Source organism: Procambarus clarkii, chromosome 13, assembly GCF_040958095.1.
Source record: "Procambarus clarkii isolate CNS0578487 chromosome 13, FALCON_Pclarkii_2.0, whole genome shotgun sequence".
Classification (NCBI taxonomy): Eukaryota; Metazoa; Arthropoda; class Malacostraca; order Decapoda; family Cambaridae; genus Procambarus; species Procambarus clarkii.
Genome location: NC_091162.1, coordinates 18,981,578 through 19,008,661, shown reverse-complemented (window position 1 = coordinate 19,008,661; position 27,084 = coordinate 18,981,578). Strand labels below are relative to the sequence as shown.

The 27,084-nt window shown below is 39.2% G+C and overlaps 1 protein-coding gene across 9 annotated transcripts in view; it reads left to right on the top strand.

Moving 5' to 3' along the window:
- The window catches only part of Ars2 (arsenic resistance protein 2), a 45,743-nt gene extending 21,562 nt beyond the window's left edge, over positions 1-24,181 (top strand). For 3 of the 9 annotated variants that reach the window (XM_045740729.2, XM_045740728.2, XM_045740725.2), the window contains 11 exons: positions 226-501; positions 1,256-1,431; positions 2,284-2,424; positions 4,849-5,034; positions 6,356-6,532; positions 6,659-6,902; positions 8,545-8,717; positions 9,881-10,020; positions 12,429-12,581; positions 19,984-20,074; positions 23,521-24,181. In XM_045740729.2, the coding sequence (XP_045596685.1) occupies positions 226-501; positions 1,256-1,431; positions 2,284-2,424; positions 4,849-5,034; positions 6,356-6,532; positions 6,659-6,902; positions 8,545-8,717; positions 9,881-10,020; positions 12,429-12,581; positions 19,984-20,053 (1,736 nt within the window). In that variant the 3' untranslated portion in view covers positions 20,054-20,074; positions 23,521-24,181. The remainder of the gene's footprint in view (positions 1-225; positions 502-1,255; positions 1,432-2,283; positions 2,425-4,848; positions 5,035-6,355; positions 6,533-6,658; positions 6,903-8,544; positions 8,718-9,880; positions 10,021-12,428; positions 12,582-19,983; positions 20,075-23,520) is intronic. The other 6 variants (XM_069323760.1, XM_069323758.1, XM_045740727.2 and 3 more) reach the window with 3 other exon arrangements.
- Positions 24,182-27,084: the final 2,903 nt, after the last annotated feature.

Below are 27,084 nucleotides of genomic sequence, written 5' to 3'. Positions count from 1 at the left end.
TTAGAGAGGAGAAGACATGGAAGGAATTAGTGATGGTAAGTCATTACATTTTTTAATTTATAGCACTTGAGAAAAATGATTAAATAGGGGTAACAGTGTAAGAAAGTAGGATTGGGTCATCTGGCATCCTGTTTGAAATATGCTACTGCGTGGAAGCTGCTGATGATGTCAAGAGGTAATAGTAGATTGATAAAGTTTGAGTGTATATTCTTTCGACTCCAACAGAAACTCGCAAAAGAAAGCACTCTGGCAGTTCATCATCCAGCTCTTCCAGTGACTCTGAGGATGAACCCATGGAAGACGAGCCAAAGGAACCTCCTCCACCTGGCATGGAGAAAGAAGGAAGTGTTGATGGCTTAAAACCACGAGAGGAGGAGGAGGGGGAGGAGGCGGAGAAAAAAGAGGAAGAGAAGAAGGAAGAGGAGACGGCTAAGGAAAATGGACTCCAACCTCCTGGAGAAGAGAATGGAGAGGAGAAAGAAGACGGAGAAGATGGAGAAGGTAACTGTTATTGTTATACCCTTCCTTTAAAAGGGAAGATCTAGCATTTTGGGCCATGATGCTCTTCATGCGCCTATGGTTAATGTTTATGAATTAGTGCACATCACTTTTATTTATATTATACATTACAAGACACAGCAATAATTGTGGGGAATTTGATGGTTAATTTAGGGTTAGAGATTAATAAGTGGTTGGCATTCTAAGCCCTCAAATGTAATATGTATTTCAGCCAGTCCTACACAACCCCCTCCCTTAGATAAATAAAAAAATATATTTAGGGAAATCATAAACCTTTTCATTTATAAATCTAGCTTTGTGAAAGTAAGGAAAATGACACCCCCACCCCCTCCCCGGCAAAAAGAAATACTATAAGACATTTGTCTTGGCCTGGTAAGGATGCATTTCAATTGACATCCCTGCCTAGGGTGGGAGCTGAAATGCTGACGCAACGGGCTAATGTTTTCCTGTGGTGCTTGGTGTCACACTGGCACCAAGCCAGTGTGACACCAAGCACCTTTGTAATCCTTTGGATAGGGAGTGTCAATTTGTTGTATCACACTAGGGTGCAGAAACACTTGGCTAGTCTATAGAATCACAGTGAAATATAGCTGTTCCGAAAAAATTTCCCCCGCGTGATAAATCTCACTACAGTATTGTGATTTCATTGTGTATGAAATGTATACATACGTACATTGCGTATGTATGTATGCTTGCAGGTATGAACCCCACTGCTGATGATATGCTTCTTTTGCAGAGAGTGAATCCAAGGTTAGTGATAAGGAAAATAAAGAAAAGGAGAAGAAGGACGAGGAGGAGAACAACAACAACAAAGAGGAGGAGGAGGATCTTCGGCCCCGAGCCCTTCATAAAACTGCGTCGATATTTTTGCGCAACCTTGCCCCTACTATAACCAAACAGGAAGTGGAAGCTGTAAGTTTACAGGTGTATAATTTTGTAGGTTTCCCTTTTTGTACGTGACACATTATTCTCCTTTCATTGAGGATGAGAGCGCTTTACTTATTTGATTACTCAGTGTGGTAGCATAGAATATTTAGCTGTCCTAAACATTTAATTTTATTAGTTGAATAAATGCATGCTATTTCAAATTATTTCAGCATTGTTATTCAGATTACTATAAAGTACGTTGGAGGTGAAATGTTTAGTGTTCACTGGAATAAATGTGTTTAGGCAATAAGTGTGTTTTTAGCATTTTTTGTTTATCAATTCGTCCCCAAATTTGAGATCTCTTTGTATTAAAACTTTTCTGTTGGTGAATTAAATATAGTTTACTAAATTTTAGATATTTTATATTTTTTATACACTAGTTATGTATATAAAAACATTTGTGCTATACAGTATTTGAATTTATTACAAAAATTTCATCTGTTTCTTTATACAATTTTTTTAATGGATCACCTGTACCTATTGCATAATGTATGTAGTTAGTACTGTATCAATAATCACGTACAGAACTAGAATGTTAAAAAAGCAATTTTGTGGTAGAGTCCACAAGAGCCGTGATGAGGGTTCAAACCTACGTCCGGGATGATCCTAGACTCGCCTTAGTCGACTGCACTACGACGTGGTTGAAAAGAATTGCAACCTGGAGTGCTACTGGCTGCAATTCTTTTAACCATGTCGTGGAACGGTCGACTAAGACACGTATGGGATCATCCCGGATGTAGGTTCGAACCCTCATCACGGCCCTTGTGGATTTGTTCATTTGATTCATCATGCTATTGTGATTTCTGTGTGTATGCAATTTTGCCGTGTTTGTAACAGATGTGTCGCCGATATAATGGATTCCTGAGAGCAGCTATCGCTGATCCCCAGCCAGAACGCAGGTGGTTCAGGCGGGGTTGGGTCACGTTTAAGAGACACGTCAATATCAAGGACATATGCTGGAACCTAAATAATATCAGAGTGAGTATTTTATGAGCACTGTAAAGCAATAATTTTTATTAGTAGTAGTATTAGTGATCTTTTAATACTTTTGTGTTTCGAGGAGTTATTACGGCAATTTTAATTTTACATGATTGGTCTGGTAAGACAAGGTACCTTACTAAACATTTTGATTCTGAAAATTTCTGTTCAAATAATGCTGTAAGTAGTTTTCCACATCAAAAGTTAGTACTGTACAGTGGTACCTTGGTTTACGAATGCCCCTCTTTATGAACTTTTCGGGTTACGATCCCAATTTCTTCGGAAAATTTGAATCGGGTTACAAACTTTACCTCGGGAAACGAGTTTGTTGATACACGTATGGCCGACCTAGCGTGTGGTGGCACGGCGATCTCGTCTGTTTCCCAGTGCCTCCTGCCTAGTGACTATCCCGCCTAAATTCTTTGCAAGGATTTAGTTGTTTTTTTGGGGGGGATTTTTGGCTAGTTGAGCATAAAAGTTATTATGTATCTCGCCATGGGTTCCAAGAAAGCCAGTGGTAAGGTTCAAGGCAAGAAAACACATGTAAGAAGGACCATAGAGGAAAAACAAGAGATCATTCGTAAACATGAAAATGGTACTCGTGTTGTTGAACTAGCTAGGCAGTACAACAAATCCATGTCACAATATGCACTATACTTGCCAAGAAAAAAAACATTTTGAGTGCTAAAGTGGCTAAAGGCGTATCAACAATCACGAAACAAAACACAATTGCTTGAGGATGTTGAAAAGTTATTAATTTGGATACACAACAAGGAATTAGCAGGTGATAGGTTTTCAGAGGCCATCATTTGTGAGAGGTTATCTTGAGATGATTTCGGAGCTTTAGTGTCCCCGCGGCCCAGTCCTTAACCAGGCCTCCACCCCAGGAAGCAGCCCGTGACAGCTGACTAACACCCAGGTACCTATTTACTGCTAGGTAACAGGGGCATAGGGTGAAAGAAACTCTGCCCATTGTTTCTCGCCGGCACCCGGGATCAAACCTGGGACCACAGGATCACAAGTCCATTGTGCTGTCCGCTTTGCCGACCGGCTTCCTAAAGAGGTCATTGTGCCCGGACACAAGCCTATGAAAGATAGGTTTACTCTTGTGCTGTGTGGAAATGCGAGTGGCAGTTTGAAAATTAAACCCTTGCTTGTGTGTCATTCTGAAAATCCAAGAGTTTTCACAAAATATAATGTGCAGAGAAGCCAAATGTGTGTGATGTGGAGGGCTAATAATAAGGCATGGGTGACGAGGCTATTTTTTACGGGGTGGGTGAATGAGGTGGTTTGCCCATCCGTACAAAAATATCTACAGGAGAAAAGTTTGCCACTCAAGGCCCTGCTTCTCGACAATGCTCCTGCTCATCCTCCAGGCTTGGAATATGCATTTTTGAACAAATTTAATTTTGTTACAATAAAGTTCCTTCCTCCTAACACAACACCACTCCTCGAATTCAGCCCATGGACCAGAAAATCGTATCCAATTTTAAGAAACTTTATGAAGGGGCACTTTTCCTGAAATGTTTCGAAGTGACTGATGCCACAAACCTCACCCTCAAAGAGTTCTGGATAAACATTTTAACATTTGTAGTGCTTTAAAACTCTGACACAGCCTGGCAAGAAGTGACTCGAAGAACCCTGATCTGTGGCTGGAGAAAATTGTGGCCTGATTGTGTTTCAGAATGAGACCGAGGGGTTTGAGCCTGGAAATGAAGTATCTATTGTTGAGGAAATTGTTACTCTGGGCTGGAAAATGGGCTTGGAGTTGAACAGTGCTGATGTGGGGAGTTGGTGGAAGAACACAGTGAAGAACTGACCATCGAGAAACTCCAAGCCCTTCAAAAGGAGCAGCAACAAGAGGCAGCTGAGGATATTTCTTCAGGGGAGGAGGAGGCAGTAGAGAATGTCCCTTCCTTAACAATTAGGAAGTGGTGTAGACTGTGGGAAGAAATGCAAACTTTTGTTGAAACGATTCGCCCAGAGAAAGCTGTAGTAGGCCGTTGCATTAACCTTTTCAATGACAATGTAGCAGGTTTTTGAAACCATGAAATTTGGATCAATGGTGTTGCTCTGTATCAAAAGTTCAAGTTTGTGATGTTATACTCGAGCAATGCCTGGTTTGCAGTTTGCCTCTACACCTTGGCATAATACATCAGTTCTGCTACCAGAGACATTTGTTGAGTGCCCGTCTATGGTCGGAACACTAAGGTCATTGTTGTCATTACGACCCATACCATTTGTTTAATGGTTCTTCATTGATTTGCATACTTTTCGAGCTGAATCTTGGCGATAAATATCATATTTGTCGTCTTTTGATTTGCAGTTTTGTGAAAGGGCTTGATATACTAATTAGGTATTCTTGTTAATATTTAACCCTGGCTTCAATTATATGCTTATATGTCGCAATTTCTTATCCCACAGTTACGAGACTGTGAACTGGGTGCCATTGTCAACCGGGATCTCAGCCGTCGCATCCGCACTGTGAATGGAATTACCTCTCATCGTGCTGTAGTTCGTGCAGATATCAAATTGTCGGCGAAGATTATTCAAAATCTAGACTCAAGATGGAGCCTCTGGATAGACTGCAATGATAATGAAGACAATCCAGTATGTGGTGGCTAACATGGAGATAAAGTTATTTAAGGGGGCATATCATTCTAAATCGTTATAAATTAAAAGTTGTTCAATTTGCTTATAAATTTTTTTATGAAATGGTTATAGAAAGGGCTGCAACTGGTCCAAGTTTCACCATCACACCCTAAACAGAAAAGGAGAAAAAAAATACACAACGTATTATGCAACGAATGTTCAACATTCTCAAATAATCTCAGGGAACACATGTGTCAACTAAAATGTCTACTATGTGCTGTAGAAGCACAAACTCTTGTAATAATTGTAATATGTATGTGCAATATATTTATATTTAAATTTTTTTTTTTTTTTTTTTTTTTTTTTTTTTTTTTTTTTCCAATATTTTTTTCTCGTTTGTTATCAAGGGATTTGCATGAAACTTGCACACCTTGCTCAATGGATGCCTATCTGCAAGGGTGCCAATTATGAACGAAATCTGTCGAAGTCAAGCTCAGCTACAGGTGGCCGAACTTGGATCTTTATTTTACACTGGAAAGTAATTTACACCTTCAAATTACTTCAGAGCTTTCATTTATTAATCAATTTACATGCAAATTACACCTTTTATGTAGCGTTTGTGCTTCTACAGAATCTAGTAGACATTTTAGTCCAAAGTCTATTTGTTGATTTTATAAAAATTTATAAATATCATATATTGCATATTTTTTTAGAAGGGTAACTTTGAAAAATTATATTATTGCACTAAACACTTTTTTGATAAAACTGATCACTAGAATCCTTTATTATGTGCTTAATTTAATATCTGAGTGTTATAGAAATGATTTTCGTTGACACATGTGTTCCCTGAAACTATTTGAAAATTCGTTGCATAATTCGTTGTTTATTTTTTTTTCTCCTTTTCTGTTTAGGGTGTGATGATGAAACTTGGACCAGCTGCAGCCCTTTATATAACCATTTCATAAAAAAATTTATAAGCAAATTGAACCACTTTTAATTTTACATTGATATGCCCCCTTAAATCAGTTAGCTATGAATTATTATTATTTAAAAACTTTCAAAATTATAAGCTTAATTTATCTTGGAATTAAAGTAAAAAAAAAAAAATTGTAATATCAGTTTCCAGTCGCGGTAACGGCTCGAAGGTATGAAGTTTTGAATTAGGCTTCAGGTTGTGTGTGCATAACAAGTAGTTGTAAACCTGCTCCTTGACAATCCTGGAGTTGGATGGGAAATGTCTGAAGATGTTTGGTTTCTGTTAATGATGGGAAGTTTCAAGTGAAGCATGGCTTGAAAGGTGCAGTTAGACATTATTTTTCTTTGCCGTTTCTTTTCAAAGCAGTTGTTGAGTCTAACATCGTCGTCCAACCCGGTGTTGCGTAACATCACAGACTATTTGATTGAAGAAGCAAGTGCCGAGGAAGAAGAGCTTCTTGGGGCTAACAGTGCCGTCACGAACACCACCGAAGAAAAGGCTGAAGGGGAAGCCATCGAACGTGAACCTAGTCTTATCTCGGTAAGTAGAAGGGTCCTTGTGTGGCGTCTTTGATTACTGGTTTTTTATGTACTGTATTGTGTTATTTTGGTAGTTTTTCACCATTTTTTCTTGGACTGTTGAATATTTTTTGTTTATTTTTTCCAGGTCCTTGATAGGTTGTTGCTTTATCTACGCATTGTTCATTCCGTTGATTACTACAATCATTCTGAGTATCCCAATGAAGATGAGATGCCTAACCGTTGTGGCATAATGCATGCTCGTGGCATACCTCCATCAAGCAAAGTCACTCCACAGGAGGTACAGGACTACTGTCGAGCATTTGAGAACAAAATTGGTTCTTTCCTTCAACCCCTCACGAAACTAAGTGAAGATGAATCCAAAAAGCTAGGTAAGTCTGGTAAGTTTTTTGTTTTGTTAGCAGATAATGTGCACATTCACTGCATAAATGATTTTGCACGTTAAGCGTGCAATGTAAACGAATTAAATTAAAAAGTTATATTGTGAATAGCTAAAGTATCACCGAGCTGTGATTGATCGTGGTGTACGTGATAGTTGAGTTGTGGTATGGACGGAACCGAATTGATGAGTCATGTGGAACCGAACTATATGCATGTTTTTGTTTATTGCCATCGTTATTTAGGTTTGGGGGAGACCATGCTGGGCTACACTTTGTGGTCGGCAAGAACCTCAGGGGAAGAGGAGCTGCTGTGATTGCAGCTCTGGGTTTTAGATTTAATTTACTTGAGAATTAGTTCATCGTTATTATCCCATATCACTCTTTCTTGGAATGTGTAGGTATCAGCACAATGAAGGAGGAATAATAATAGTGAAAGAATATTATTGATATTACATAAAAAAAGTGAAATTATCCATTCATTATATTAATAATTCGAGCGAATGTCAATAATCAGGATTATATCATTCTGTACTCTGTCTAAATTTGATGGAAATAAGAATTAAGGGTGAGGCTGGTGTGAGGAGGGAGATAGTGGGCGGGCATGAGGGATAAATAGAGGTATTGGGTGGGCAGGTGTGAGGTATATATAGAGGGGGCCTCATAGCCTGGTGGATAGCGCGCAGGACTCGTAATTCTGTGGCGCGGGTTCGATTCCCGCACGAGGCAGAAACAAATGGGCAAAGTTTCTTTCACCCTAAATGCCCCTGTTACCTAGCAGTAAATAGGTACCTGGGAGTTAGTCAGCTGTCACGGGCTGCTTCCTGGGGGTGGAGGCCTGGTCGAGGACCGGGCCGCGGGGACACTAAAAAAAAGCCCCGAAATCATCTCAAGATAACCTCAAGATTGGGTGGGAGGGAGGAATCTTGACAGGGCAGGAGGGAAGTATTTAGGAAACGGGAGGAAGTTATTGGGCAGACAGGATGGATCAGGTGGGTGTGGGAGGAGGGGGCTTGGTCGAGTGGGTGTCAGTTGTCGATTCCTTTCATGTTCATCACTCCAAAATTAACATAATAACTTTCATACATATTTTGAAGTCCATGAGACCAATGTTCACCTTCCATTTTTCTCTCATTCTCTACAAGCTGCCTGAATACAAATACATGCACTATTCCACCAACAAACCCCCATCACTATACCTGCCTGGGAATGATGGGAGGTTCTTCGAGCGTTTCCCGAACTTTGGTCGCCTTCAAATAAGATCTGTGTTAAGAAACTAGAGAAATAATTATTACTGAAAGGAAATAACACCTGTTTAATTACAGTATCGACCAGAGGGCAGGAACCAGACCAAAGAAATGAACATAATGACTGTCAAGAGAGTGTGTGGGATTTTATGACTGGCCATGCAATTATTGTTATGAGTGTAAACAAGCTAGACCATTGAAGTATTGACAGTAAATATTTAAGCGAATGAAATATATATTTGCAAAGGAAGGTTTTCCCTTGGAAACGGAAACGGTTGGGCAAGATTTGTGTAGTCACAATTCTGGTATTTTATTCCAAGGGCTTAACAATACATATATTTATCTACTAATTTTATATACCTGTAATTTTTTTTATCTATTTTGTAAAGGTCTGAAGGAAGCAGAAGAAGAAGTAGAAAAATTTGTTCAGTCCAATACTCAGGAAGTGGCCAAAGATAAATGGCAGTGTCCCTTGTGTGGGAAGAAGTTCAAAGGAGCCGAATATGTCCACAAACACATTCTCATTAAGCATGCTGAAAAGGTCAAGGAAGTCAAGAAAGAGGTAAGTGTATATGCAGTATATTATTATTTTAAGTTTTGCAATATCATACCTATGATCTAATTCAAATTAATTTGAATAAGTTCTTTATGCCTGCTGAACAAAACAGCAAAAGTGGATATTCCTCCTCTTATCATTGGCAAAAAATCAGCTAAGTTGTTTTGAATTAATGTTCTTGCCTAGTTGCCTGTATGAGGAGGAAGATAGTTCGAGTCTGCCTCACATTTATTGTCTCTGGTGCATTTATACCTCCTGACATTCCTGTACCTTCATACTGGTCCTTCACCACTGGTTCAAGTTCATTCCAAATGTTTAACACTTTGACGAGATGACGTTTGCGTTGTCATCAAAACAGTACACGCAGTTCGGCGTATGACGTTAACGCCGTCAAATAATTTTTGCTTCTTATTATTAGTAAGTATAAACATTGTTAGTGAAAGTATTTAACATTGCGTTGTGTGCTCACGGGCAATGCCCGACCTACCTTGCTAGGTAGCCGTACCGTTGCGGGTGGCCCGCCAGACCAGGCATTCTCCCTGTTATCTCTTTGTATTTCAGTGTCTCATCCGTATTTCCAATTTGTAACTGTGTTCCCTTTTTCCTATTTTTCACCTGGAAATGAACCCCTCTATCCAATTTCTATTTGTTTTATTATTTTGTGCGTTGTCATAACATCACCGCATGTCATCTGAAATTCTGTTGTGTGTGCTAACTTTGCCTATGCTGCTGATAGTGATTTATACACCTGTGTTATATCAGCATTCCTCATCGGTACTTTTTTTTTAATTTGATTATCCCCCCTTCCTTTTCTCTCTACCTTGAGCCTCCGCCACCTTCCACTTCAACCTACTACTCCCACCATCTCCAACTCTTGACTTCCATTTTCTGTCTACCTTTCATAACATTCCATCTTCTCATCCCTGCACATACAAACTCTTCAGTCTTAAGCTTAGTACATTCCCTGTGTGCATTGCAGCAGCACCTTGCAACCATTCCACTCTCCCCCTCCCCACCTCTATATACAGGGTACTATACCATTAGTTTCCTACCTTGGAACTTCCTACCTACCTTATCCTACCTCTTTTTAAATTGGCCCCCCATGCAATTAAAACTTCAAATTTTCATGTTTTGTAAATATTTTAAAAGAACGTTGTTGTTTTTCTTAGGTGGACTACTTCAACAATTATCTTCGGGATCCAAAACGTCCACAACTTCCAGAATACCCAGGGAACAAACACGGCGGTAGGAAGGATGATCGTCCAGATCCCTACGTGGCAGCCTACCCACAGCATGTACCTGATAGCCGGTAATTACTAATTGACAAATAAATTTGTTCCCTTTCTAATAATTACGCACTTGTCTGTTAACCTATTTTGTGTGTATGGGGAGCAAGATTCCGCTCTATAATCCTCTCACATTTTCGTCTCCCGACTTTCCATGACTCGGTCAAACTTGCTCTTGGAACTGTGAATTGTGGCAGCATCTACCACCGCCTGGTTCTAGCTCATTCCACTTGTATTCTATTCTTGTTGCATAAGAAGGTGTCCCTCTCTGGATTATTGTTCCCAGCATGCATCTGTACCCTCGTGTTTTATTGGTGAATACTTCTCTATTCATTCTGTTCACTTTCTTTAGTATTTTGTGATTATAGTGCCACTTGTTCAGCTTTTTTCCATTGTTAGTTTTTCACTCGGTCTGTCCTAATACATTATTTCTCGTGCATCTCTGGTGCTGCTCTTATGGCAAGTCTTCGTATTTTATCAAGTTTCTTATTGTGTGATAACTGGTTGATACCTGGTTGATGGGGTTCTGGGAGTTCTTCTACTTGCCAAGCCCGGCCTGGTCCACTAGGCTGTTGCATGGAGTGGCCCACATACCCACCACAGCCCGGTTGATCCGGCACTCCTTGGTGGAAACAATCTAGTTTCCTCTTGAAGATGTCCACCTTTGTTCAGGCAATATTTCTTATGCTAGTTTTCTGGGGTCCATGCTGGAGTTACTCGGGTAGTGGTGTTAACATATGGTGTGTGTAATATTCTGAAGGACTTAATGAGCAGGAGAAAACAAACAACATAAAATGGTGGCCCCCCCCCCACATTATTGGTTCACGTCATTTCGAATTGGTTGTCCTGGCTTACTATATCTGTCTCAATATTTTGTACTTTGTGATCATATCTCTGGTATGATTACTTATAGTGGACCTTTTGGCCTTTTCAGACTTGATTCACAAAGTGGGGGGGGGGAGTCCATGCCTTTTGCTGGCCTGACTTAGGCTGTGTATAGCATTATAAATATTTCCATATTTAGATCATGGTCTTGTGTGTGTGTGTAATTACCCAAGTGTAGTTACAAGATGAGAGACATGCTCGTGGTGTCCCGTCTTTCCAGCATTCTTTGTCATATAACGCTTTGAAACTACTGACGGTTTTGGCCTCCACCGCCACCTCAGTTAGTGTTCCAACCATCTACCACTTTGTTTGCAAAAGAAAATTTTCTAATATTTTTACAGCACCTTTGTTTCCTTAGCTTGAATCTGTCCTCTTGTTCTTGAAGTTTCAGGTCTCGAGAATTCTTCCTAATCAATTTTATCGAGTCCTGTTACTATTTTGTACGCAGTGATCATATCGCCTCTAACCCTCTCCTCGTAGCTTTTGTCCTTTAGTTCTGGGGAACCACTTGGTGGCATATCTTTGCACCTTTTCCAGTTTGTTGATGTGCTGCTTAAGATATGGACAATATACAACCGCTGCATATTCTAGCTTTGGCCTGATAAAGGTCGTGAACAATTTCTGTAGTATTTTGCCATCCATGTATTTAAAAGCAATTCTGAAGTTAGAAAGTGTAGCATAGATAACTCAAGATAGGCTCAAGATAACTCAAGATAGGCTCCTCAAACGACGTTCTTTATGTGGTCCTCAGGTGATAGTTTTCTATCTAGAACCTTCTCCTTGATCTCTTTCTTTATCAGAAGTCTTTAAAGAGTTTCCACATAATTATGGGTTTTGTGGGGGTCTGTTCTATTCCACATTCCATAACATGGCATTTATGCACATTAAATTCCATTTGCCAAGTGGTGCTCCTATGTACTTACTTTTTCCAGGTCTTCGTGAAGAGCATTACAATCATCTAAGTTTCTTATCCTTCCTATTTTCTTAGCATCATCAGCAAACCTGTTCATATAATTTTGTATTTCATCTGGCAGATCATTTATGTAGGCAATGAACATCACCGGTGCAAGAACTGAACCCTGTGGTACTCCACTCCAATATCTACTATTATCTAATAGAAGACATTTGATCTTCTTTCTTTATTCTCTGAATTGCATTTAACAAAATATTTGTGATTGTAAACATAATGGTATCGTAACATTTATTTTAAACATATCAGTTTCTTAGCTGTGTCAAAGCAGCATGTCCTCTTGTTGTCACACCACAAAAATGATTTACTAAATCGCCTGAACCTAACTGATGGACCCACAAATACAAAACGTAACAGCCCATCAATTTAACAGGCTGCTGTGATTTATAGCCTCATATTTTGACAGTGTGGCATTTTGACATCAAAATACAATGTATTATTCTAGAGGACAGGATGGTTAAAGAGTTGACTGTTCAGTTTCTTGAGTGTTGATCTGGTCATCACAGGCATCTGAGGGTATGTAGAAAAAAAAAAGATGAACAAATATTACAAGATTAAATTTTTTCTTTTTTCCAGGTATGGGGCTTATGCTGGTGGGTATGGAAGACAATACCCAGCTACTCATGGTTATGGGTATGGCAGTGCGTACCCTAAAGATTATTATGCTGGTCGAAGTGAGCCTTATGTACGTGAACCTTACCAGAGACCCAGAGTGACGTATAGATCTAGGTAAGTGTGTAATTTCATGAGCCTATTTTCTGTTAAAACTATCACGTCTATTAACAAAATAAGTATTTGATGATGGATTAAACTTATCTTGCTGGATTTCATGAGAATTTCATGCTTCAGGGAAATTGGAATGGATATTGAAGCCTTTTCATCGATGATTACAATGTTAATCTAAAGGTTCGGTTGCAGCAGCTGTGTGTTATTGTACACGAGTGGAGGTTTTCGTATATTCGAAGCATTCGATTTTAATAATTACTGTTGCATTTTTGTGGAGTAAGTTTTGAGAATGATCAGTTTACAGTTAGTTCCTTTCGTTGTGTGAATTCGCTTCAACGAACTATATGAAGCAAGGCCTATGCGTTGCATTAGGGATTCTGTTTGAACCATCATGCCTTTGTGATGAGCCTCCCTCTGACACAAATTTTTCTCAAAGAGGGCTTACAAGAACTGTAATGCATACAGTTTTATTACCAATATAATATAGTGTAATATCTTCGTAATAACTCTAAAGCACATAAGGTAAGTGCAAGTCCATCATAGCCAACAGTTGTTTATTGGTATTCAGAAAATTAACCAAAATATTATTTTGTATGTATTTTTCATTTTGATCATTGCACAAGATAGAAAATCATTCATAAAGAAATTCCATGTCAAAGGTATAACTATGACAGGCACACGCACATAACGTGATGGTCATAATTTGCACACAATCAACATGCATACATACATACAATTATTATAGGACCCCAAGGATGTAAATATTGCATAAAGTGAGCGAGGGTTGGGTCGTATGTGGTGGAGAGAGTTAATGTAGCAAACTGCCACACACCATCAAACACGGCAGGTGTGGAAGCATCTCGCAACGGCTACTTGTGTCTCGGGTTCATTTTCTACAGAAAATATATACATGTTTATTTCTTATAACTTTTTATTTGTAGCAAGTATATGGACTTGCTGTGAGTATGGATGTGTCACGTGGTGCATTGATTCGCTTTTGGATATTTTTGTGTTGTTCGGTATTTTTATTTTATATCATTTGTAAAATAACGTTTTATTAAAGTTTATTTTAAAGGTTTTATGGGCCATAATAGTTTACAATTAGATTAGGTTGACTCTTACTATGGCTGTGTCCAGTCTGAGTGGGGTCTTAGGTGAACAATCCTTACTGAAAACACTCCTAAGTTTGTTCCAATGAACAATTTGTGCACCTAACCCAAACTGTTCAGAGCATGCAGTAATTCATTAGAATGAGAACCAACTGTGTAATCCTTTTAACTTTTACCTCGTTTTAATTAAGTGGAAGAGGCAAGTTTACTTCACACGCCGTGCATATGTATCCTTAGATTGTGTCGAGCAAAGTTCGTTAATCTTCCATGTAATTTGTAAATGAAATGTTTTCATTTAATTAGGTCATGTATATACTTTCGCTAGTTTTATAGAATAAAGGGAATTCAGAGAAAAACTTGCTGAGTGTGATTTAGACAGGATTGGACATTTGCAGACAATACAACATAAGGCTGGAGATAAATTTAGAATGACTCGGAATGGCTAGGATTCAATCTAGTAAACTGGTCGGAATATAGCAGATACAGTTCAGTGCTGAAAGATGTAGGTTTCCGAGTCTAAATAATGATGAAAGTTACCAGATTTAAGCTGAACGATGACATTGAGAACTCTGGATGTGAAAAAATTGGGTTTATGATTAATTAGGATTTTAAGTAAAAAAAAATTTTTAATTGTTAACTGTTTGAAATATGATATTGGTATTTATTTTTGGAGGTGTTAGCAGTAAAACATCAGTCATCAGCTTCATCTTGCTTTTTGTTAGACCTCATTATGTAGTCCAGTTCTGGTCACCACAATATAGAATGGACATAAATTTACTAGGATTTAAGGACAATAACGAAGTTGACCTCAAGAATTAAGAAACCGTGTGTGTGAAGATATATTAAGAAAGTTTGATTTACATAATCCTAAAAGAGACAAGTAGTGACAGTTGAAGTAAGCAAATGAGTGCAGGTGTATAACAAGGAGATATTAATAAGGCAAATATATAAACACAAAATAGAAAATGGAACAGTGAGAACAGAATGGGTAAGTTTAGATTTATTAAAGACTATATAAATACTGGTTGATAATTTATTCCACACATCAATCCTATTACCAAGTTTACATAATAGATGGAAAGGTCAGACACACATGAGTTTTTAGTTGGGGGTAAAAAGGAGATGCCTTTTGTGCCAAGTAGGTCTTCTGCAGTTTCCTGTGGTCCCGTGTTATCTGAAAGTTGTGCTCTTTGTAGAATCCTTTTATATTATACTGTTATCAGGGCTGTTGTGATAATGCTTCGTTATATTACTTGATGTCGCCTGATATATTACTTGATGCCAGGGGCGCCTGACAGCTGGGTGGGCAGCGCCTCGGATTCGTAGTCCTGAGGTTCCGGGTTCGATCCCCGGTGGAGGCGGAGACAAATGGGCAAAATGTTTCTTTCACCCCTATGCCCCTGTTACCTAGCAGTAAAATAGGTACCTGGGAGTTAGTCAGCGGTCACAGGCTGCTTCCTGGGGGTGGAGGCCTGGTCGAGGACCGGGCCGCGGGGATACTAAAGCCCCGAAATCATCTCAAGATAACCTCAAGATGTTGCAACTTTGCAGTGTGATGCCCAAAATGAAACTACTGGTTGTGAAGTGTTACTTTGTAAGGGATGTATGTGGCTTTGGTGCCTTTGCATAGCCTCAATATTCATTGTAAATACTTGAATTCTTGAGCGTGTATTTTTGTGCTTTTATGTATACAGATAGTTTTAAGGTGGGTCTCAAGACATGCTAGCCCATATCTTAAATACATACTTACCCGGGAATAAGCAAATATTGATTTACTTACACCTAGGCTCGAGTTCAAATCCTAGCAAATTTCATAGCCTTGCATAGTTACATGAATTTCATAGTTATCTGGCACCAGGAACCATGATGGCCTGGTCTCTGACCAATCTTTCTAGTTGGTGGTCTGGTTAACCAGGTTGTTAGATGCAGCTACTTGCAGCCTGGTTGATCGGGTAGCCTTTGGTTATCATGTCCTCTGTTGAACACCACAAGATGTTGGCTAGTTATGACCCTTATGTTTAAAGGGAAAGTTTTGAAAATTAAAAGTCTTGAGGTTGGTAGAATTTTCCTATCAGTGTACATATTGCCCCTCTACTTTCCAGTGGGGATATTTTGCACTTCCTGCTATGCGTCATTGTCTCAAGTGGAGTTATTTCCATGTGCAGACTTGTAAACAGTCCCTCTAATATTTTCCAATTCAATCACTTGAACTGGACAATAGAGCTGCGATCTCGCTTCTTGCAGGTCAGCATTCAATCCCTCGCTGTCCGAGTGGACGAGCACAATTCCTAAGTAAGGTCTTCTGACAGGATTATTTCCAAATCTCTTAAATCGCTTTTTCATTCTATAGTGTGATTTGACTGCGTTATATGTGGTTTACATGTTCATTTTTTTCCCGTGGTGCGGGAGCTGGTACATGCCTTCATTAATTAATACCTGAACTGCCTTCCTGATTTACGTGGCAACCTTCTGGTGTGCAAGATTTTGTGTGTTCCCTGATCATGAGGAAAATTAAAACGATATACTGTATGTTGCTTGCTTGCTTGCTTTGGCTGTGGTGGAGGGATGAACTCTCGCAGTGACACACAATTAAAGAGAGTTCATGGAGCTTACTTCCCGAGGAGGTTGCCCGGGCCACGTGTGCGGCAGTAGTTGCCATGAATATATTTTTACTTATTTTAGTGTTAATTTTTTTTTTACTGATTTTTTTGCAGTTATATTATGCCATAGTATGTAATTTGAGAATTTTCCATAATTTAACGTGACGCACAATGTGCGCGCACTATTATATTCTTTGGACGGTAAACTTCTCGGACCATTGTTAGTTGCCGCTGGCACTGGATGTACTATGTACATCACTTAATACAAACCAAAACACTGCTATTATTATTAGGATCCCTATCACTAGATCCTGAATGTGAATAATTTTTCACAAGTTCATTTTGTAAAGGAACATAAGGTGCCATTGCACAATGCGTAGACACAGCAAACTGTGGTTCATTGTGTGCTGTGGCGGTGCCTTGCGCAGTGATTGTCACGTGCATCAGGTTCACCGATTCTTTTACGTATTATCACTGCCGTGGGCTTCAGTGTCATTGTTGTTGATAAAAAAATTGTTACTTATTGATTTGATCATTAAACGATGCTCTGACCACGAGGTGCGTGGTGGTGCTATGAGCTGCAGCTGCTACTGCATGGATTACTCACGGTTGCTGTTTTAGTACTGAGGCACTCACATCCAGGAGGAGGACCTACAATTTTTTTTCAATATGGCGTCTGTTTACTTGGGAGCATAAATATATCCGGATGTGATTGATGTACAGTTTAAGGAGTAAACATCACATTACTTTCTGCAGCCCACCGAAAGACCTCGATTTATATAAGTTCGGTGGTTTGCTGTGTATTGCATATTGTCTAGTTTCATAAGTCCCAGTGTCGTCTGCAAAGGATGATACGGTACTATAATTTGTGTCCTTGTCTACGTCTGCCATAAGAATGAGAAATAGGACAAGCACAGTAACCTGGGGGACTGAGCTTTAATGGTGGATGATCCAGAGTTTACTTTGTTGACTATTACACTCTGGGTTCTGTTAAGAAATTATAAATCCATCTTCATACTTTGCCAGTAATTCTTTTTTGCGAGCATTTTGTGTGCAATAACACCGTGGTCCCACGTATCGAGAGCTTTCATGAAAGCTGTGTGTTGCATCAGCGTTTTGTCTTCTATGGCAGCTAAGGCCAGTGGTCTAGCACTTGATAGGTTATCTTGAATAAATCTTGATTTTCAAACTGGAAAAAAAATGAACGGTGTTTTTATTGCATTTTGTACTGAGGTATTTGCTGGTTAATGGGAAGTCATTTGTGCTTGTCAAGAATAGTACATACAGGATCTGCACTTGCAAGCTAGAGGATGAATAAATGTATAAACACAGCCATTCACTCTTGTTATATTTCCTATTTCAATGGCCGAAGGAAACGGAACTATCACGGTAAAATGCCAGGCCATTACGACTATAGCACTTGGAAGGGGTCAGGATAAGGATTAGGAATGGGCCGTTAAGACTTACAATCTTAACAGCTCAATCACCTGTGTACTTAGTGTTACACTTTTCATGGCTCCTGTCGTAAAAATAAAAAAACCTTTTTCTGTTGGCAGTCGTGAATCGTTCATCAGTCGCTTTCTCTCGTTGATATGAATTTGAATTTCATGGGTTTTTTTGAAGTTCCAGCAATTGTGGTAAAGTGACGATGCAATTTCGGTGAGTATCATAGTCTTGTACCACTTTTAGTTATCAGATTGAACGGATGGTGGTAGAGCCAAATTGGTCAAACCCATTTGCTCCACCCATGAATTTGAACTTCACCTGGATGAAAATTAGGGGACTGAAAATGAAGTGCTACATCAAATACTTCACAAAACTCAAGTATTAAGAAGAGGTGTAAATAAATTAGTACAAGAGGATATAGAGTGGCTTATGAAGAGAGGTAAACCCTACTAGACTGGTCACTGCTAGATACTATCACCATCACCCTGGTGGAGAAAGGAAACAAGAGGGGCGTGTTCGCCACGTATCGGAGGAATAGACAAGGTAACCGAGGAGAGCCCACTTGAATTAAAAGGAGATGAACCAAGAAGGCGTTTGTAATATCTGGATACACAATACAGTTGGAGCAATGTAAGGAGATTCTTGTCGCCTGTATGGGTGGCTTATAATTAGAATGCGTTGAAAGTAGTAGTCGCAGTTGCTTAAACATCACGCATCTTAAAGAAAAAAATACAGCAGCACTTAAATGTCAACATTTATAATAAGCCCCTAGGTATACAAGACTCTTGAGGTAGGCATATAGAGGTTTAATCTTGCACTCCTGTAGACATAGACACAATAGGTAAGCTCTACTATTGAGAGAAAGGTAAAGACCTACCTACAGGATGTTCAGTAGGAAGACAGAATACAATGATGAAATTCATAGCTCGGAACAGTTCAACCCAATTGGAAGAGGGGGAGAGACGGGGGGGGGGGGGGGATGCAGGCAGGCTGGCTTGGGAGTGGATGCATTTTAAAGAACAGCCGTAGCAGTAGTAGAGGCGCGTGCAAATGGAATAACGCCAACAGTGTGTGGCGTGTGTTGATCAGCATAATGGCATAACAAATCTAAATGGTTTTTACCGCCATGTAAACAGCTTGTATGTGACCACTACTGGAAAATACAGCACTGGAAACTTGTGTTTGTCTTCAGCCAAATGCTTCAGATGTGTGTGTCTTCAGCCTCGGGCCACATTTACATGATAAGGTTATAGTGTATGCGGATTACACTTCTCTTGTGACAACCTCTGGGCTGGGTTGGGTGTCATTTTCCCCACCCGCACCACCACTTGCCACTTCCAACATATCTCCAATTAATACCATTATAAGTACCTTATCCATTATCCACCATCAGTGAAATATTAGGAGGCTTAGTGTGTTTGGCCACACACTTAGATATTGGTCAGTAAGCACCATTGCCACCATCAGTGAAATATTAGGAGGCTTAGTGTGTTTGGCCACACACTTAGATATTGGTCAGTAAGCACCACTGCCACCAAACATGTTTAATTCTGCAGATGCTGTTACGATCACCATTTCTACTCCTACCACTTCCAACTCCCCAACCTTGTATTCATTATAGATTTGTTTCTAACAACTTCTATTTTTCTTTTTCCTGAAATGATGGCCCTGGGGGATTTGTTCTTGATCGTCCACGATCACAACGTGCCTAGTTTTTGCATGTTCGGAGATTTCATGTTGTGTACACTTTGTAAGCCTCGATAGATGCTTTACATAGGGACGGGAACGTGCTTAGGTCATGAATGTACAGTATTGTCTCCGTGATTTTGGATTAGTGATATTTTGAGAGGGGGATGAATCGGGGAAAGGCTCCTTCTTGCTGACCTTCGGTCAGCAAATGTGCTGCAAAGACTAGGGAAGGGTTATAGATATGTGCTAGCATTATAGGTGTTGTATTGTTGGATGATAAAAGATTGCTAATTCATATCATCATAGCCATAAATGTGCAGCATGTAATGCCAATTTTACATTTAAAAAGTTTGTACAAGTTTCAAGATATAAACTTGCACTCCTTATAGCATTTTTTGTTCAAGTATGAGGTATTGAGTCTTAAAAGTCCCAGTTTCCAACATCCTGTACAGTACTAGGCTATAATGGGGAAAAAGACTGCTGCTCAAACACAATTAAATGGACACCACCTATATCAGGAAGTAACAGTTAGCAACTACTAATAGTTTTTGTTCCCTTTAGGTCGGGTGATCCGCGGGAAGTCATTGGATACCATGATTTGGATGCTCCTGATGATACAGATCTCTTTTAACCTTGACGTCGCCAGCCAATTGTACGCACCGTTCCAATTTCAAGGTTTCAGTGTAGCCGTTCTTGTTACGTCTCTTGGTAACAGGTGAAGTTTTTATCCAAATACCATAAGCTTTATTATAAGTTTTGATGCTTCCTGATTCAGATGCCAGTGGCTGTTTAAATAAATATTAAATTCTTTGGTATTTAGACATACCACAAGCACTTGTTTTAATTGAATTTGAGCAGTGTTTTCTTTCACGCCAATATTTGAGGGGTTGATCTAAAACTTGAGAACATAACTTAGCCTTGTTTGTTGCTTGGGGTCAAACATGTAGTTACTTGGGTTACCTTTTGGAATCTTGAACTCTTCTGACACCTCATGTGAGTGCGCCTTTGGAATAGCTAGGAGTGCATGCATTTGTTTGAATAATCTGAAAATTCTCACGTTTTAACCTCATTTTTGGGGAAAGGGCAAAACAATTGTGGCATTACATCTGCCGTATTTGTTGTGGTGTATAAGTGACCTACTATGGCCCTGTATCACTGATGTACAGGACACTGGAGAAAATGATCAGAAAGAGGATAGTGGATACATATAGGGAACTAAACTTTGTATTTGAAGGTGTGCGATTTTAGAAAGGAACAAACCATTGTGCCTCATGAACATGATCATGTTCTACGACATGATAGACAACATAGTGAAGATTTGGGAGAGAGAGAGAGGTGTACTCACCTAGCTGCGCTTGCAGGGTTTGAGCTTTGGCTTCTTGGTCCTGCCTCTCAATTGTCAATCAACTAATGGATTGTGTGTGTGGATTTCATCTTCCTAGATTGCCAACGTACCTTTTAACACTCAAAAGGCTGATCTACTAGCTGGAAAAAGTAGACTGGGAAGATATTGCGCTGTAATTCAGTACATTTAACTAATAGGAAACAGCATTGTGGTAAGAGTGAGTCATTTCTCTCAATCCTGACAAGTGAGGTCACAATACTGTGAACAGTTTATGTAAGTGACCTTTGGGAGTAAATAGGTTTGTACGTATTGACATTTGCTATGATCCTGAGCTGATGACCAAGAGTTTGGGCCAAAGAGGACTGCATAGTTACTTGGGGACGTAGATAAGCTGCAGAAATGGGTGAACAAATGGCTACTAGAGTTAAACTTTTCAAAATGCAAAACACTTTGGTGGGCCAGCCTCTGCTTGTATTCCCAGCTATAAATGGTCTGTGCTTCCTGGATGGATTGCTAAGCAATGTGTAATACTTAAAATTTATTCACATTTTCAAAGTTATTTGTTGGATAATAACAGTAAATATGGTGTTTAAATGTTTGGAAATTAAATGTCTACAGAATGGATGCAAAACAAAAAAAATGTAGATTTTCTTCCTTTTTGTTCATTTGTGAATGCAAACTTGGTGCGCTTAGAAAGTCCCACTCAATGATGCTTAAAATGTTTTAAATCATTTTAAGTTTTCTATTACATGTTGGTTTATAACTATAAATTAGGTGTTAAAATATTTGTACATGAAACATTTACAAACGTGCAAAGGATGCTCTGTAGAGAAAAGATGAAAAACAAAAGTGTATATACAATAGATTATGCATGATAGCAATGAATATATGAATATTTATGAACGGCAATCGGATGATGGCTGAACGCGGAAGTGCTAAGGTTTGAGCGAGGGGAGAGGAGACCAGAAAGACAATACAGTTTGTGGGATGCCGTTACAAAAAATCTGAAAGGTAAAAGGATTTTGGAGTGGATACAATGTCAGAATTGGCACTTAGAGGTGCACATTATTAACAGAATAACATCAGCTGTATATGCAAGAACCTGGTCAAAGTAAGCCTTCAGAATAACTTGCACAGCCAATGTTATCCTAGACAGCTCCTGTATGTAATTCATGATATACATTACATGTATACAAATCTCAGAATATGATCTGGAACCGGTAAAGTATAATATGAAAATTGTTGTCTCAAGCTTTCCTAAAGATAGATGCCAGAGAGATGAGAAATAAGGACATTCTAAGTAAACTAAAACTATTGACATTGGAAGGAGGAGAAAGAGCTGTATGATCAAAAATGTGAACAAGATGTAGAGGAGAATCGACAAAACGAATAATTTTCCTAGTAAGGGCCAACAGAGAAGAGGTAAATGTGAGAAACAGATGAGCCAGAGAAAAGTGAAGAAATATTTGTATACAGTGAGTGAGTGAGGGCCAAGAGAGGAGGTAAATGTGAGAAACAGATGAGCCAGAGAAAAGTGAAGAAATACTTGTATACAGTGAGTGGCAAGCAGGTGGAAGGAGTCTGAACCCAGGATAGTGGAGACAACCATTATGCATTAATTGAAGAGTATTTAGCATAGTGGAAAGTTTGAAGGTATAAAAGCAGCAGGTACAGTGGCTATGAAGCAGGGCTCTAGAGCTGGATCTCGTTCCCTGTACATACATCTAACTGGGAGACATGTCGGCATGGAAAAATGGTTTTATTAATTTGTAGCTGGCATTCGGGGTAATGATGACAATAAGGATCCAGGAGTCAAATGATTATTAGTATCATTCCCTTTAGTGTTCTTTGTCCTTGCCAAATTTGATATATATATATATATATACTGTATATAGTATTTTTATATAAATAAACTGAAAATGGCTTGAAAAAAAATTTGAGGACATTCAGGTTTTCCAAGCAAATATGAAACAAACAAGCTTTGAGACCATTTATGTTATTTGAACAAATGCAAGGCAAACTCGGTTACTCCAATGTGTGTACGTTTTTATGTATGAATACTACAAATTTTCACTAATTAGTTGGCGAGCTTGTGTGTGACCTCAAACTTGATTACCGAATCTCCCAATTTGATGTCCTTAAACTTAAGGTCACCCCTCTTATATCTTAGTGATTGTTTTATTTTGTATTGAGTAAAAGCTTTACATTACCAGTTTGCTTGCTATGTAAGACCACGTAATTGATGAAGGCATTTCCAGTAACATACTGTACTTCAACTGCGTTACCAAGAGAGAGGGGTTTTGGCTGCGCCCTTGACTGAGGTTTCCTCATGGCAGTGCTTAGTCAAAACCTAGAGAAAATAATATTTCTTGAATTCATAATTCTTCTCATCTTTTTTTTTATTTTATTTTTTTCTCACAAGTTCACTGTTCTTCGCCTATGGTTCTCTAGGTGTTGTGCAGAAATATTACTTTCTTTGTAACATTAATAGCTTGCTGAATCCTAAGACTTATTTAATTGGTGATGTTATTTCTCAGGAAGGTGGTGTGCTCTGTCAACTCTGCACTCGTTACCAGCATCGTTATGGTCCTGTTGGTGTCTTGTTAAAAAAAGAATTGGTTGTCAGTTTTCTCTGTAATTTGTGTTTATCCAAACACGGAGTACTAATAGCTGACAAGTGCACCTTCCTTTCAGTTTCCCTTGCCTTACCTAACGAATACATGGTATATTCTGTGTTCTTGTTTCCTTGACAGGGTCGGTTACAGGGACCTGGATGCCCCAAAGGAAGATTATTAACTCTGGACACTGATTGCCGTTCATCTCCCAGAATCAGGACAACTGGACTTCTCTACCAGCTTCAAGAATACCTTCTGTGGACTTCACATTTCTCGGTGCCTATTGCTGCCATTACAATTGTCATTTCCGTTGTGGTGGCCAACCTTCCAGATACAATGTCGCCTTGATAAGCAAATAAGTCACCTTTTGGATGGCCAATATAAACGCACTCGACATGAGGTAGTATTTGTTATGATGGGACTCAATGAACTACTTAGAAAGTTCATTTTAACAATGCAGTTAGATTTTGGCTGTGGTTGGTATTCATTTATAGTTGATGATGAGGTATGAAATAAATATTTACAATTTGGCCATGTTAATGGGATTATGTGTACTTTTGTGTTCTGTTTTGTTCAGTGTTGTAGTTTTCCAGGCCCCTGTAATACTGATTGTATGTTATTGTAGCATTCTACAGGTTACTGAGAATGCAAAAACAGTTTACTAATTTTTCCTCTTCTAGGGTGTAAATTGCAGAGATGTACATTTGGTTACACAGTATTTTTCTGGCAAGAACAAACGGCTAAATTCATCTTTGTCTTTATAAAAATATTAGTAAAAAAAATCTCTTGTATCATGCAATGAAGAGTTTTTTATTCAAAACCTTTTTCCTTTTAACCTTTTGACAGAAAATGCTTTGGAACTTGCATAAGCTAAAGGCTTCAAGGGTCACTAATGTGGGAGGAGGGATGTTCCTTGTGATACGTTGTAATGACTGTTGCTAAATAATAAAAGTTGTTTACATTATCAAAATGTACAGTATCCTCCTTTACAGCACATGAAATTGCTACCATATTTTGCTTGCCTTTTGTTTGATACATCTTGGCTACATTCAAGCACGTTGTTTCGTTGCGTATGTTTATAGAAGTTCACATTTTATTTATATATTTTTTTTTTTTTTCAAATTTATACAGCTTTTGTTTCCCATATTTTAGTTAGCTGTTTTGACCATGCTGGTTGTAAGTTAAGACTAGTATTATACATTAGTGTACAGTAGGTAATTAGTCATTTTTCTTAGGTGTGATGTAGCTCTAAATGCTGTGTGAAGTGGTGGTGAGTTAAGACTAGCTAATCTTTAAGCCACTTGGGAGAACACTGGCTCTATGAAGTAAATAGACTTTTCTTTTCGTGGTAGCTAACTTTCCTACTACACTACTGTGTATATTAACTAAGAACCAAGCTGGTCTTTGAATATATTGGCATTCTCGTATCTCGGTGTTTGCTTATTACCAGTAACAGGGGTCTTCAAATCATTTTAGTACTTGATGTCGGAAATGTCAGTGAAATTATTCATAGGGGCTTCTAATTGATTAAAAGGGTTCTGAACATTTCGTTTGTTCCTTGTGCATTTTAAGTGTGGTCACGATATTTTGAGTATTACATTTTCACGCTAAAACCTTTGGCAATATTACTTTCGGTGTAAATAATTTTTTTATGTACTTTTAAGTTTATTTTCCTCTGCAGATTATACCACTAAAATGTGAGTATGAGATTGAATTGGGTGGTGAGAATACCAGAAGTGGTCAAGTAATATAAGAGAGAGTAAATCCTGGGGATGTGTGCGTGTGAAAATTAGGATTAAGGACTTGTCCGAAACGCTGTACTTACCTAGTTGTGCGTGTGGGGGTTGAGCTCTGGCTCTTTGGTCCCGCCTCTCAACGGTCAGTCAACTAATGTACAGGTTCCTGAGCCTACTGGGCTCTTATCATATCTACACTTGAAGCCGTGTATGGAGTCAGCCTCCACCACATCACTTCTTAATGCATTCCATTTGTCTACTACTCGGATACTGAAAAAATTCTTTCTAACCTCTCTATGGCTCATTTGAGCACTCGATTTCCACCTGTGTTCCCTAGTGCGTGTGCCCATTGTATTAAAAGTCTGTCTTTATCTACCCTATCACCCTATCAATTCCTCTGAGAATCTTGTATGTGGTGATCATGTCTCCTCTAACTCTTCTGTCTCCCAGTTGACACTAGCACTAGCTGTGTGTGCTAGTGGCTGTACAAGAATGTAAGAACTCTTGAACAAATCCACAAGGGCCGTGACGAGGATTCGAACCTACGCCCGAGTGTGTCCCAGGCGCTGCCTTAATCGACTGAGCTACGACATAATCAAAAGAATTGCAACCAGAAGTTCTACTGAGCTTAATTTTGTCGGCCCTTGTGGATTTGTTCATTTGATGCATCACGCTATTGTGATTTCTGTGTGTAAGAACTCTTGTATATACTGAGTAGATAAATAAATATAACTAAATTTAGAATTGTACAAATGACAAATAAGTGAATTCTGGTGTCAGAAAAACAAAATTGGTTCACTTTAAAGAATTATGGAAGATACAAGCATTCATATTTTAGGGTACAGGTATTTGTGGTGGTTTTGATGGCCTCTCCCTCACTTCTGGCTGCATTGGATTTGGTCCTTGGTGCTGCTCCCATTTGGGGCATGTTGATCTTTTGTCTCTTCTGTCCATCCGTTTTGACAGTTGAATGGGAGCCACTGCCGTCTAGCTTTGTGGGCTTGGCAGTCCACACATGGGCCCGTTTGCTTTTCAGTGGTCCCAGTTGCTTTGTCTACGAGGCACTGTTTCCAAATTGAGCTGCATTTCATCTGGGATATGGAAGGTGAGTTTATCTTTTCCTGTGTTGCCTGGGTAAAGGCTTTTTGTGAGCCATGTGTCTTTGTGCGTTCCTGTTTAGCCAGAGTTTTTAGCTCTTCATATCTGTTGTCCCTGACCATTCCTGGTTATTGTCCTCTTCCCAGTGTTTGGCTGCACTTGCAGCTCCACTGACAATTGTGAGGGTTCTTTGCATTGTCTCGTGTCAGTCGGTTGAAGAGCTTCTTGGTGCTTTGTTGGCATCTTCCATTGTTGCTGCACTCTAGTGGGCCTTCTGCCTGCTTCTTGGTGTTCTTCATTTGTGTCGAATTGTCATTGGTGTTGAATTTTCTGTCATAGCCCTAAATGGTTTGCCAGTTGCAGCCTCTTCTCATTGGCCCTTGGCACTGCCTCTTATCATTTGTATTTTAGGGAAGGAATATGTCCTCACATCTTTCTCTTGACATTTTTGGGTATTCTTTGATCTCTGATCAGGGTCCATTATGCAGTCCTGTGGCATTGTTGTAGGGCCCTATTGTCGAGGTCAGGGTTTTAGTTTGCCTCCCATTTCTCATGTTCCATGTTCCAAAGTCTGTGTTATGGTAATTAGTCAAGCTAGCTGGCTGGCTCTTTGTCCCCAATCTGTGAATATGTGGCTGATTTCTGCTTTTGATAGCTTGCTTTCCCATTTTATTTATGATTATGTCTGAGTTTGGAGTATCTGCTGGTTCTATTGATGTTAGCTTCTCATTCCTTGTTTGATGTCTTTCAATCTCGTGTCTTTGTCCCGGACCTACCTCTGGCTCTCTCCCCCCCCTCCCTCCCTCCCTCCCTCTCTCCTGCTGCTGTTCTCCCTCGAGTAACCCCAGTTTACCGAATCTGTTTTCTA